Source organism: Ruditapes philippinarum, unplaced genomic scaffold, assembly GCF_026571515.1.
Source record: "Ruditapes philippinarum isolate M1 unplaced genomic scaffold, ASM2657151v2 ctg406_1_1_1_1, whole genome shotgun sequence".
Taxonomy (NCBI): Eukaryota; Metazoa; Mollusca; class Bivalvia; order Venerida; family Veneridae; genus Ruditapes; species Ruditapes philippinarum.
The window spans coordinates 116,480-130,454 of NW_026865760.1; the positions used below are offsets into that span (position 1 = coordinate 116,480).

The following is a 13,975-nucleotide window of genomic DNA, read 5'->3' on the forward strand; positions in this document are numbered from 1 at the left end:
ACTGCTGGGTGGGTTCCTTGTGTTGTGTATACAGTAAATCTATTGTATAAACTGAACAAGGTTAGCTTTTAAAAAAGCTAGTAGCGACTCGCTTCGTAATTTTTTTCAAGGGGTGTGTTTAAATGTAAAATGACAGTTCTGTAAGCTGAAGAGACTTAAGCGAACATCAAAATAAAAGTGAAGTCAACACTGGCCCGGTGCCCGATGGCCAGTGTATATAAGTTCAGGCCAGTGTAAATTTAAGAAAATTTTGTTAATTATTTAGTAGAATAAATTCAAAACTGGAATTCGGGCCAGTAAATTCAAAATCTTAAACTCATTGACTGAAAGTGACATATAAAGTTCTCTCAGTTTAACTAAGATGAGTATGAGTATATATGAAGGTGCATGTAAACAGATAGAATGAAGAACCTATGTCTATGCACATTTTCTATATGGCCTGTTGACCTTGACCACCAAATGTTAGATATGTAGATTTCATAAAGATGTCTCTTTATACAAAATTAAGTTGTTATACATGTATGTTATTTAGTATTGGAATGAGAGGCACAAGTCCTAAAGTAAACACAAGTCGTCAATCAATTCAGCCAGAAAAGCCGGGATCCTATTAAAAAATATAGGGATCCCGGAAATTGACCAGTCTAAGAAGATGTTTTTCAGATAAGCCGAGATCCTATTAAAACATATAGGGATCCCGGGAATTGACCAGTTCAAGAATATAGTTTTCAGAAAAGCCGGATCGTATTAAAATGTAAATAGATCTCACGGATTGGCCAGTTTAAGTATATAGTTTTCATAAAAGCTGGGATCGTTTTAAAACATATAGGGATCCCGGGATTTGACCAATTCAAGAAAATAGTCTTTGATTTTTCCAATTAATTAGGCATATAATTATAAGTTTTGTGATTTCCGCATTTTAAGTTTGTTAATAAATAGCTCTAAATATATCCATATTCTAAGTTAAATTAATTTAACGTTCATTATATACAATAAAAAAATTAACGTTTAATGGCCTTTCATTTCGACAACAATCAACACAAATATAGTTCAAAAGGTTTTTCCTCCATATCTTATACGATCCCGGATCCCGGGCGTCCCGGATCCCGGCCGGTAAATACATACACTAAATACCGGAAAGGATAAAATGACCGGAAAAAAGGAAAAATAAAAAATGCACAGAACCAGATGTACACTTATGTTAATTAGATGTACACTTATGTTAATTAACCAAACGAAAACTTACTACGGAGAAAATGGGTGAAATCGCTAAATCAGAAGTCAGTGTAAATATGATTTATTGAAAAGAATTCATTAAGACACACATTTTAATCCACATTATATCTTTGCGCTCAAAACAATACTTGCTGATTTTTAAAAATGGCGTGAAAATTGAAGGTTTTTTGACGCTATGTAAGATTTAATTTGATTGGCTAAATAATTTTGGATCCTAGCCCTGATAGATAAATTTTGTAGAAAGCTGGAAGCCAAGCTTCGATTAAATATTTGGATAGCTTCGGAGTTTTAGGTTGTTTCTCAGTAAAATCCTACCGTAATACCGGCTCGCCGTGGCGAGCCGGCAAAAAGTTCTTTTACTTTGTACATTGTCAGCTGGCTAATTGAAACACCCTGTTTTGTGTATCAAACGTGATTTTTGGTTATTTTCTAGGACAAGTTTTTGGTGAGTAAAGAAATGATTTGCTCAGATCAGCTGATAAATGACTGTTTTTTTTATAATAAACGAGGCTCCATCCGCTTTTTCAAATAAAGCAATAGGTTGTTTAGGAGAACGATCATACGCATGGCAAAATACAGGTCTTTTTCTCAGAATATGATATATCCCTAAAGTTTTGAGACCAAGGTAGTCTATTGTACCTTCGTAAGCCATGCATCCTATTGTTAACAAAGACGTTGAAGAACTATTATCGAAAGGACGTTTTGGTTTTTGGATGGAGTAGCATAGAAGGCGCGATAAACGCCAACGTTTAAAGAATTAAAAAGTTTTGACCTATAATTAAAAAAGTGATATGCACGATGTGGAAAAGTCGGAGCATATAAGAGAGTGTGCTTCCTATGACAGAAAACCGAGTGTTTCCAAATGACACAAAATTTTGTTTTAAAATGCTATATAATAGTAATTGCGTTTTAAATAGATATAGCAGATGCTCAGTATTAAGTTGAATTACTTGTTACTGAATTACCTCAAACTATAAGTTCATATAATCTATAAGTTATTCGACTATGGTGCAACTATGTTGTAGTTTTTTGCTCGGCTCATTAGTTCGTTAATTTTCTAGCGAGTTAGTGTCCACTTTAGAATTAATGTACGACAGTTTCAGTGACGTACCTAAGGAAACTCCGCATCTTTTTAGTGTACCGGTGGGTCATAAGTTATATAGAAATAAGATACATTCTTTATAACACAATGTTACGGTAAGGGTTAGACTTCATGCAAATAAAATACCACAGATAAAATAAAAGGCAATATATAACAAAGGAATTCTTTGCATAGCTAATGTTTAACTTAAATGTACCGAACAGACGGACAGAATTATTTACTTTTAATTATGAGAACGTACCAGAAACAATCATAAGTCTGGATAGATGACTCTTTCACACGGTGAGGTATAACAAAAATGCTCCTCAAACTGTATCAATCTGCCGTTTGTTGATGTATAGTAACTGGTTGGCTCTATAGTTCTATGATAATTGTTTTCTGATTAATCGTCACTGTGTACCGTGCATTGTTGATAGAACAGTTGCCTCGTCTACACGTGCCTCAGTCATAATTAACGACAATAGGCCATGCTAACTCAATTATTCCGTGTACCGAAAACTTAGTTAACACTAGTGTATACAGCCGTTAATACAGTATACCTTCAAATTCTGTTTCTACTTGGATATTACTAGTGGTATGCTGGAATATATTTACTGGGTATGTACATTTGTATAAATACGGGGGAGGAAAATTTACAATTTTGTCAGGCGAGTTTTAAAAGGAAATATACATATTAAATTTTAAAATCCGTAAGCATGCATTAATTATTCTATCCTAAAAACGACTCGTTACTGTTTTTCAAAAAAAATACTTATACATAAAGCTTACTTACAGTCTTTCAAGGGATGATTTGAAAAAGAAAATGGTATTTTAACTACCGTTGCTTTTATAATGGCATTTGATGAATGTATTTTACTTCTATGCTTTGCAAAGATTTATCTGATCTGACTCTCATATTTCATTCAGTAATGTGTATATAGAATATATAAACATTATATAAACATAACAGAATTTAACATTTATTTTCTCATAATTTACTTGGTGTCCTCGGACCACTTGTGGGTTCAAATTCCATGCATCAAAAAGTGCTTTTTATGTAAGCTAGCTATCCTATTTGCTGAAAGAACGTCGGTGGTTCCACTCGGGTGCCTGAAACAATGTTCGCAGAGGCACATGAAGTCTTCCGCCACCTGTGATGCTGGAAAGATGTCATATGACCTATGAAAGTGTCGATGTCATTGTGACTTTAAGCCCAACAAATAAAAATATTTTGCACACAGTACACTTACTCAGGATAAATGTCGATTCTGGACTGATTACCTTTTGATATTTTTTTTATTTCTTCTCTCGTTTAGAGTCTGTGTTGTTTCTGATATACTCTGCCTGCAGTTCGTTTAATTCTTTATCAACTTTGCATTCAAAGTCAAGTGTTTCATGGTTGTTTTTGTGTAAAAATATATGGGTTAATATGTCAAAGGTCATGAAGTTTATTGTATTTTTTAATGATGAGCACTATGCTACCTATAGATATTGCTTACCGGTTAAAATCAACGCTGTATATATGAAGGTGAAGATGGTATTTTATGTCACTTTGTACTTGGTCTTTTCTTATGGTGATAGTAAAATAGGTTAGAAGTATATTTATACATGTGTGTTTTGTATTATTAAATATGTTTCCTAGATACTTATGACAAAATGAAAACAATTGTTTGTGCTTAAAATGTTAGTTTTATAAAATTCTAAGATCGTGTCATGTTTCAGTTTCCATTCTGTCTATATGAAAATTGTAGCAACTATAATAATTACATAAAAAATTCTTAAGTACTACTGAGATCACGATATTTTCTTTCAGTTTACAGTAATTAAAATAAATTACACGATTTGTTTTGTTAGTAACTTGTATTTTTTACATATTTATGTATGCATGCATATGACTTCAAATGAAAGTGTAAAAGTATATGTTAACAGTTTAGAATTTGTTGACCACGCTTCTAGCATGAGAACATGTTTTACAACTGTTTAAAAGTAATAATAATAAAAAAATAACTTATGTCATTCTCTTTTAAGAACCTTCCTTTTTACGTGACGCGTCACATTCATGAAAGAAAGCCATTTGTCAATATCGGGTTTTTTATAGCTTGATGTCTCACAAATTCGCTTTTGCATGTAGTTATCCTCACCAATAAAATAAAATTTGGACAAATAGAAAATAATTCAAGATAATTCCATCTGTGCCATCTTATGTCAGCGTATCTAAGGTTTAAGAATAAAACGGAAATTCGTAGTAATTCACACGGAACAAGATAAGTCTGGACTGAGCTCTCAGTAATTAGTGGCCTAAGTAAAAGTCTCTCTTCCGGTCTTTTTTTCAATAAGATCGATCATTGTACATATGATATGGAACTCTGGTTGGCGCTTTATTCACAGAGAATATCGCTAGAATGCCGTAAATTATTCATCGCATTTTGAATTGTACAGGTATTCCGATCCGTTCTATTTTGTTTGTTTAAACGCAGGCTTTAGAAACTTATATTAATTCTATATTGTTGCATTACCATGGACCTTGTTGATATTATTTTTACTGACGCGAAAGAGAATCAATGGAAGTGTAAATGTTTCAGGGGAGGTGAATTGAAAACATTAAGCGTTTAACATCAAGTCTGCTTCAAATGGATTTAAATTTGTCGATCTTCTCTGTGTAAACTTGTATTGAAAATATGATACATGGTATATTTAAGAAATTATATAAATTAAGACCTCTACATACATGAATTTATTGAAAATTTGATTATCGATTTTGGATTAGCCGAATCATTTGAAAATTATATAGTGCGATCGGGCTTAGTATATAAACTCCTATTAATTTTATGAACTGATTTCGAAATCGGCTTCGAATTAAATCATATTTGGTGTTTGGTACAGGGAACTTGTTCTATTCGTATATTAATCTAGTGACATTTTTAAAAGTGGTGTCACGAACTTAAGTGGGAATAATAAGGAATTATATTTATTTCATTCTATTTCAGGGTTTAAAAAATGTGATCCATTGAAACCGCGATGAATTTACGGACTAACCGCCGGAGAACTGACTGTGCTAATAAAACTTGGGAATATAGTGATTTATGGTAAAACAAAAAAGAGAGGTTACTGTAAGATAAAGGATTTGTTGACGTCATGACTACGGTTGAAGGATCTAAAGATGATATCCCTACGAATAATCCGCCGGCCGACGAGGCAGACAGTGATGACGAAGATGAAGATGAAAACCTTATATTCGCACCATTTACAGCGGAGTCGTGGGAAAACCAGCTTCTTCACGAGAAAATGGCCAAAGAGAAAGAAGAAGAAAATAAGAAAAACCAAGGTGAGGCCCATCTTGTGGACGGAGAATTACATTTTGACTCTGAAGAACATCATGGGCCTCAAAAAACTAGAAATCCAGCTCTTATTGAAGGAAATACTCTGAAAGAAGATTCAGGCTTCCCGAAAGAGAAATATGGACAACCTATGGAGGAATTTGACAAGCTCATCAGAGAAAATGACAAGGTAAGGCACTGTCTGCACACTGCTTTAATATAAGCTTAATATATAACAGAGTATAAGATCATCAACTGATAGATATACAAGTATACATTCATCAGTTCATAAATGTACTTCATTTATTAATTTTTCAGTCCCGAATATAAATATAACAATGAGCCCCACCACCAATATTTCAATTAAGTTTACTACGCATGAATAACATACACAAAGAATCGGGGATGTGAATTGACCTGTCCTTAATGAAATATGATGTAAATTGACTTGTTCTTAATGGAATGTATAACACTATAGATGTACCTTCTTTTAATATTCGAATCTTGTTTAATAAAACTGTGATAAACTATATCCAATAAGCTTTTGGTCGCTAGGGAAAGATTTTGACAAAAGAATGCTATATACGCTATAAATTATAAAACATTCCCTGTCCAAAAAATCGAAATGAAAAATGTTTCATGTTAAAACTTAAAGTACACTCTTTTCAAATTAACATATTCAAAACTGGTTAACCATGACCACGATGAAACAAATGAAAATCACGGAACATAAATATTTTTTATTGTTATCCAACATATTCAGATATCAACCAAAATCTTGAACTAAACATTAAGTAATAGCTATGTCTATGTCTTTGGTTCTCAGATAGATCTTTTTCATTTCATTCGGGACAATGATTAAATAGTTTTACATGGTTAACAAAAGTTGAATTAAAAAAAAAAACTAAGTCAAAGATCAAAGAAATGTGTATGAAGACCCTGAATAATACATGATATGTTTGTTCTGAACCATTATACATGTGTACATAAAAGGTCAGGTAATGTCAATATTTAAACCCACAACGGTAGTTAAGTACCACTTTTACTTCGGTTTAAGCACGGAATAACATAATTTTTCCATTTATTTCCAATACACTTTTATAACTTTTAAGTTGATCGGATTCCATGTGTATATAGATAAGTTACATTATTATTTCGACATAAACATATCAAAACATTGTATTTTTAATCAGTTTACATCAAAACCACAACATGCTTACATACATTTCAAAGACGACGGCTATAATGTAGGACACTATTTCATTAAAAGAGCTTTTATCTAAAATATGTACAATAACTTATTGAAGTTATTATAAAATCTCAAAGAAATCCTTTATAAGATATGGGCGTTTTAAGAAGCCCCAAATCATGTAATTACTTACATATTTCTTATACGAACCAAATTTTCATAACTTTACAAAGTAAAATTATATTTCAAACCCGAATACTATTATTGAAGAATTAATACACAGAACTGAAGCCCTCGTAATATTATAGTGACCGATCAGTCAGCCCAGAAACATCGGCTACGGTCTGTTCAATGTTTCGGGTTGACTAAGAAGGTCACTTTAATGATATGAGGTCCGAAATACAGTGTGCTATTTCTTATATCTAGCCTGGGATTCAGGCGTTGATATTATTATTTTTTTTGCTTATTCATAACTTACGCGGTATTTCATACTCGATCGTCGTAGACAACACAACATCTCTGGTTTTGATAGTGTCGATTTGCCGAACAGAAGCACATAAAAAATTGACAGACTGGAACCCAACCTATCTTATATCATACCATACTTTCTTACAATATAATTGTAAAAGTTGAAAATCATATTGTTTTAATCACAAAATTCTTGTAAAATCTGCTGAATATTGTTGTCAGTCAGCTTATATTTTAATATTCCTCTTGGTTACACACCAATCAGGCGGTCACTATACTTTTTTGTCGGACCGCTGATATCGTGAAAAATATACTTTTTAAAGGTCCGCTGACACTTATATTAAAAAAGGAACATATTCATGTAAGATATTATATTATAATATTGTATGTGTTAGATCACATATACAGGCTGTTACCTTATATAACAATAAATTGTTTTCACTTTTTTCACTTTTTTTTTCTGAAATTACTATACTATTTTCTCATGCATGTGATATGCATGGAAGATAATAGTATGCAAATAGAAGCTATTAACAGTGGCTTCAAACAAAAGACAGATGATGTAAATGAACAGAGACCATGTGAAATTCTAGGAATATGATCAAATAAACAACAGTGTTGTAATTTGCATAAAATAAGACATTATAAAACACACAGAAGAGAGAACGCCTGGCTGTTAACATTTTTTGGAAATACGTTTCTCGTCGTTATTGCCCTCAAGAAAGTCATTGTTAAAGATTTAAATCCGTTATTTTTTTTAAATCATTTCGAGGGAAACATTCTTATCACCATGCAGTTTGAGACAATATAATTTGACAATTTCCTGAATTTATTTTTACAGGAGATATAATAAACGTTACACTGTTGCTTCAATAACAATGTTAAAAAATATATCCCCTTGCTTGTAATTTAGTATTTACTACATATAATATGAAACAGTTATAATGATCTCAGTATAATCTATCTTTGAACTAAATTAATACATTTTATTCCGTAATCGTTTTTTGCTAAATGAAGAAATAGTAGCATGTGTACAGTATGCTGTTCATTAATGAAATGATCACCAAATTATAAACATCTGTACTCATATGTTCATGTTGAAAAAAGGTATACAGGAATGAAGTGAATGTGGACTTACAAAAAAAAGACTAACCACTTTTCACAATCTTTTTGACGTATTGCCAAGAAAGACGTTTTTCTAGCAACGTAAGCCCACACTCATTGTAAATAGAACAACATGCATGCTCATTTTTGACAGTTTATGAATCAAAACAATATATATTTTTAATGGTACTAAAGCATTAGCCATTTTTGATAAATAGATTAACTGCGATAATGACGAGCGATTTATTTTTCTTTGAATACGGAAACAATATTGTAAATATAAACAAATGACAGGAATGGTTTCCAAAAGACCAGTATTAAAGAACATATGACATTTTAAAAGCATCCAAAAACTATCAAATTACGGCCACCTTTGGTTTCAGAATAGCAGTTATAGCACCTCTGCAGCTTGATAATTATAAAGCGAAATTGTACGACCGAATTTACATCAAGCAAAGTTCAGTTAATTATTCTTATAGTATTATGAACACAAAAGAGGAAATTGTTTGACTCCCAGTGGACAAATATACATGATTACCATGACACGGTATATAGCAGTGATGTACTTATATACAGTCATCGGTCTGTGTAGAACTTTCTTTATATTCTAGAAACAACTGATCAGTTGATTCATTAACACGCAAATCTTGTCAAGGCAAACGCCTTTTTTTCTTTGTCTTTTTCTTTTTTTATTGGGGGGAGTGGGGTGGGGGAGCAGGGGTGCTTTTTAGACTTTACAAATGTTGCGTTAAGATTACATGACAGCAATTCAATATTAACTGAAAATACAAGTATAACCTTATTTCTATTGAATTCTATAACAAAAGACAGATAATGTAAATATCTTGAGAAAGATTACGATGAAATCCGACTATGTAAATGTTAAAAGTGTGCGATAATTTACAGCAATCTTGACGTAGTTACTGTGGTGTAACTTGTTATCCCGTATTTGCCCCGACACCTCAAATATAAATACTTATAACAAAATTGTTAAGTCACCGTAAACATGTACTTTATGACGTGAATTATATAATGTTTTAAAATATTTGAAAACATAAACTGTTTTTATATTTACTTATTTTTTTTAAACGAACTCTATTTGATCCTTTGCTGGTTAAACACTGTTACATTTAAAATATTTATGCTCATTTCAATGCAAATTTGAAAATACGGTTCATTACCCGATATGAATGTACTTGATTATCAGTGAGTGTATACATCATATTGAATCAGAATTTAATTGATCACATTTCGTATTCACCTATCCCATTTAAAAATTGTTGATTTGTTTGTATCAAAGCAAAGTAAACGGGTAGATGTTAAATACATACCTTTTGACCTATCATAAGATGAAAACTGAATGTTTGACTACAAAAGCTAGATTGGTGCAAGAGTGACTGTTCTCTTCGAGAATTTTTTCTTTTTTTTATCTTGTCGATAGAATATCGTATATGCGTATAGGCTTCAAAACCATTGATGAAGTAATTGTTTTAAAGTGAACAATGATGTCATTTATTTGGCTCTGATTATTTCAGCGTACTTAAAAAGAATTGATGCTTACAGGTTAAAGTTGATACCATTGAAGAAATATTAAGTATGTTAAGCACATTTAAAACTTCCTTAGTCACAAATTTTTGTTTAACAAAAAAAATCATGGAAACTTGACCTGAATTTGATTTTTTTGCACTTATGATGAAAAAAGCGCAACACTGAACAGAACATTTTGATCAACTTTTAATGTGCGCCCCACCAATTACGTACACACATAAGTAACTATTGTTCGGAAGAATGAAGCATAGGTAAATAATTAAGATATATTCAGCTTTCATCGCTTATAAATTGTAATTTGCCTGACCATCTTTACAGGTAATTATAAATTATAACACGAACTGACATTAACAACGTAGCTGATTGATAATTTAGATATACGACTGCTATTTTTATATATTTGTATACTGCAGCTGTATGATAGAGCTTATGTTAGATGCTTATTGACATCCTACTGTCATTGTATTACATACGTTATCATTGCACGATGATTACTACCAGATTTCTATTCATTAATGAGCACTAACATCAAACATTCATACCTTTATCATCTGTGCGCATGCGTGAACAATATTAGAGACTAGAACACAATTGTTTTCATGTTAGTTAATTATTTAAGAAAATGGAATGAAACGGTTACAGCTCACATGTCACAATTAATTCTGTAAAGTCTATTTGGTTGATCGAATGATATGAAAGAGATATATTTAGACAGTCAATTAGGAGTCTGCGACCGGAAGAAGGTTAAATTTACTTAGTGGCCAGTTAAATATTAGATGTCCGGGTAGCGAGGACTACCCTCAAGTGGGGAAAGAGTTGTATTGGAAGGTCAATTTTGATATATTTGTATTTTCTAATGAACCTCATAAAAATACGTCATAAACGTCAATTTTTTCTGAAGAAGACTAAATATAGAAAGCAAAGAAAAGCGTTTGTTTTTATTGAACTGATTTTATACTCGTACAAATGAATTTATAAAATTCAAACCGGCTTTAATATAACCCGTATCGCACAAAAAGAAAAGAAAATTAAAGCGTCTTTATTTCAATCTATATATTTATCTGTCCTTATAAGTGCGTTTCTCAAAAAGTTTGTTTCTTGTTTTGATTTTATACAGATCATATAATTATAAGCATTGTCCTCTTTGTCGAAACGAGTATATGCTTCACAACCATATTCATGTATATTCAGTGCTAAAAATCACTTGAATCATTACGTAATCAATATATAGGATCTTAAGACTATGTTAGTCTCTCTATTGCTCTCTCTGCCCCCCGTAATTGTGTTTAATTATTCAAGTTTCTGACGCTGCCGACCCGTGAAGGAGTGATAAGGTGTTAGTGTTGCGGCCATTTATTCCCTAGACGTCAGAGTACAGCCATAAAACAATTTCTCGTAATTGCAGCAGTAAAGCTTGTCTTATTTAGCCAGATTGTTTATTGTGATGGAATGTTACTTTATGATTATTGCCGACTTCGTTCATTTCTAAAGATAAAAAGCGAGAATGCATATCATGCTGATTTATTCATGCGTAAACTTTATTTGGTATCTTAACCTTTATTTAGTCTTTCTTTCTAAATTTGCAAACTATTATTGGCAAACATTCGTTTTGTTTTCATGTATACACTTAAAATAAAGCCAAGATGTAGCGATAAGTTTTAAACTTTATCGCTAATAGATCATATATATTGGCAACTAGCGACTATAAAACTAATTAAAAGATAGATGATTATTTTTAAAATCACAACGGACATTTAAATATAAAGGAACTGCTCTAAAATACAAGTCATAATTCTTTGATCATCGTGAACATGACGTCAAATATAGTGAGGGGTCACATGCTTGCATTGTTTATGCATAATCTATGTGAACACATTATTCGAAAATAGAAACATTTGTTTATGTAAGTTTGTTCTGTATTCTGTTTTAAGAATTTAAGAATTGCGTGGGTTGTTACTCTGGTTTGTCTTTTTAATTCTTAATCTCTGAAAACACTCTGTTTTTAGTGCATTTTTAATTAGCCTACGTAAGCAAATAAAGCTATGTATCCTACAGTCATACTGTATATTAAATATGATGCCAAGTATTTTTTAAGAGATACAAGGTGAATGGAAAGCTCGATATAAATTTATAGATCGAAACCGAATTTGTCATATGACAAATCATTATTACCGACTCCGAAAAGATTTGTTGCGAAAAGTAAACACCATGCTGTTTAATAATAATAAAGGGAAAATAACTAGAAACAGGCCATTAAACAATTATGGATCAATTTTAAGCAATTCATTTATTCTTGTATTGTTCGTTACCAAGTTACTCTATACATGATACTGTCAATATAATAACGTACGCGGATAATGATTTTTCTTTATGTTTTAATGTATGTGTCCGGAAAGGAAACTAATATCAATATAAGCAGTTTGATTGAGAAAGCATTTCTTGGCGTTTCCATATTTTGGAAGTATACTTGTGCAAACCTGATCAATTATATCTATCTATCTATCTATCTACATCTAACTATAAAACTAAATGAGAGTAAGTTATCTCTATAACTCTATGTATCTATATATCTATAATTCTATGAATATACAGTCATTATTTATTGCATGAGCGATGATGTTAAATCGGTATAGCTATCATGTAAAACATTTTGAAGTAAAATTAGATTTGCAATAATCATAATAATCATCATAATAAATCTGCCTGAAAAATCTACTCGCGAAGTGTGAGTATTGTACGAATTAGAGAATAATACATAAGCAATTTCCCTGTAGGTTAAGTCAGTTGTTTGAGCATTGTTTCATTTCTCGGTTGTAGGAGGAACTGATCGATGTTACGGGTGAGCAATATGAATAGCTGTCGTTATGAATCTATAAAAGCTATCTTATCGGGGTATCGCCTATATGGTACGGTTTGAATGTTCAATATATACAAAATGACAAACGGTATTCTACCCATTTGGCAACAATTAGTCCATTTGCATAATGCATCCAGAACACAGGTCGGGCAGTGGGTACATTTTCATTTCAGTTCACTCGTCTTAAATTGTCAATACTGATTAAAGTGGAAAGGTTTTTGACATGTTTAAGATGTTGTTCCAGGACAAAATGTGACAGGACTAAATAATTGGCGGTCATTATACCGTTTGTTATTGTTAAAATAAATCGTCGTTTCCTTATTTTTAGTGGGCTCCGTATGAATTGTTCATGAAAGTAATAATTACTACCTATAAAAATCGATTAATATTAAAAAAAAACAATGTGTGAAAATTCAGCTCTTATTGCATATAAATATACAGTACCAGCGAGATTCAGTCCCGCATTACAAAATCAGCCTCACCTTTAAAACTATTCTTATATTTTTAATTTGAATTTTGAACAATTTCCGTCTCTAATTTGCAAGAGAAAATTCTTGTTGGTATTTTAATTTGTTGTTTGAGACGGGACGATTATGTCAAGAACTGATTTGTTTACATTTTGTCTGCACGCTGTTCCATGAATAAATAAATAAGAAACAAAGAGACATAAGCAATGTTGATTACGTCATAGCGACGGCATCAATGAATGACAATCAGAGTTGTATCGATCTAATACCACTTGACTGAAGAAAACTGAACAAGCAGTTAATGCCTATCAATATATTGCAATGACATTTTTACCTTCACAGTCTTTGTTAAGTTTCTAGTCAGGTCTGACAATCATAAATAGGCAGTCGATGCGGTAATTATAGAAACTTTTGATTCCTTATGTTGCTTCTTGAAATAAACTTCCGTTTCAATTTCTAATTCTAAATATCGACGCTGTCTTTCGGAACGTGTCGAACGTTAGCCTGTAAAATCACGTGACATCTTTAACAAATGATTGACGTCACAGTTGTGTGTTCCTCTCAACGGAAGTGTTCGGTTACAGACATTTAGGCATTAAGATTATGTTCTTTCATCCTGGAAATATCTATAACTGTATTGAACATGATAATGCAAAATGTGACACTGGAATGAGAGGGTTTTTTTCCCTTAGAAATCTGTTCTCAAGTGTT

At 31.8% G+C, this 13,975-nt stretch overlaps 1 protein-coding gene across 11 annotated transcripts in view; it reads left to right on the forward strand.

Annotated features, from left to right (window-relative positions):
- Positions 1-13,975, forward strand: part of LOC132730205 (sodium channel protein 1 brain-like) — an 83,373-nt gene that overhangs the window by 10,981 nt on the left and 58,417 nt on the right. For 7 of the 11 annotated variants that reach the window (XM_060716065.1, XM_060716068.1, XM_060716062.1 and 4 more), the window contains one exon: positions 5,302-5,821. In XM_060716065.1, the coding sequence (XP_060572048.1) occupies positions 5,450-5,821 (372 nt within the window). In that variant the 5' untranslated portion in view covers positions 5,302-5,449. The other 4 variants (XM_060716063.1, XM_060716066.1, XM_060716069.1 and 1 more) reach the window with 4 other exon arrangements.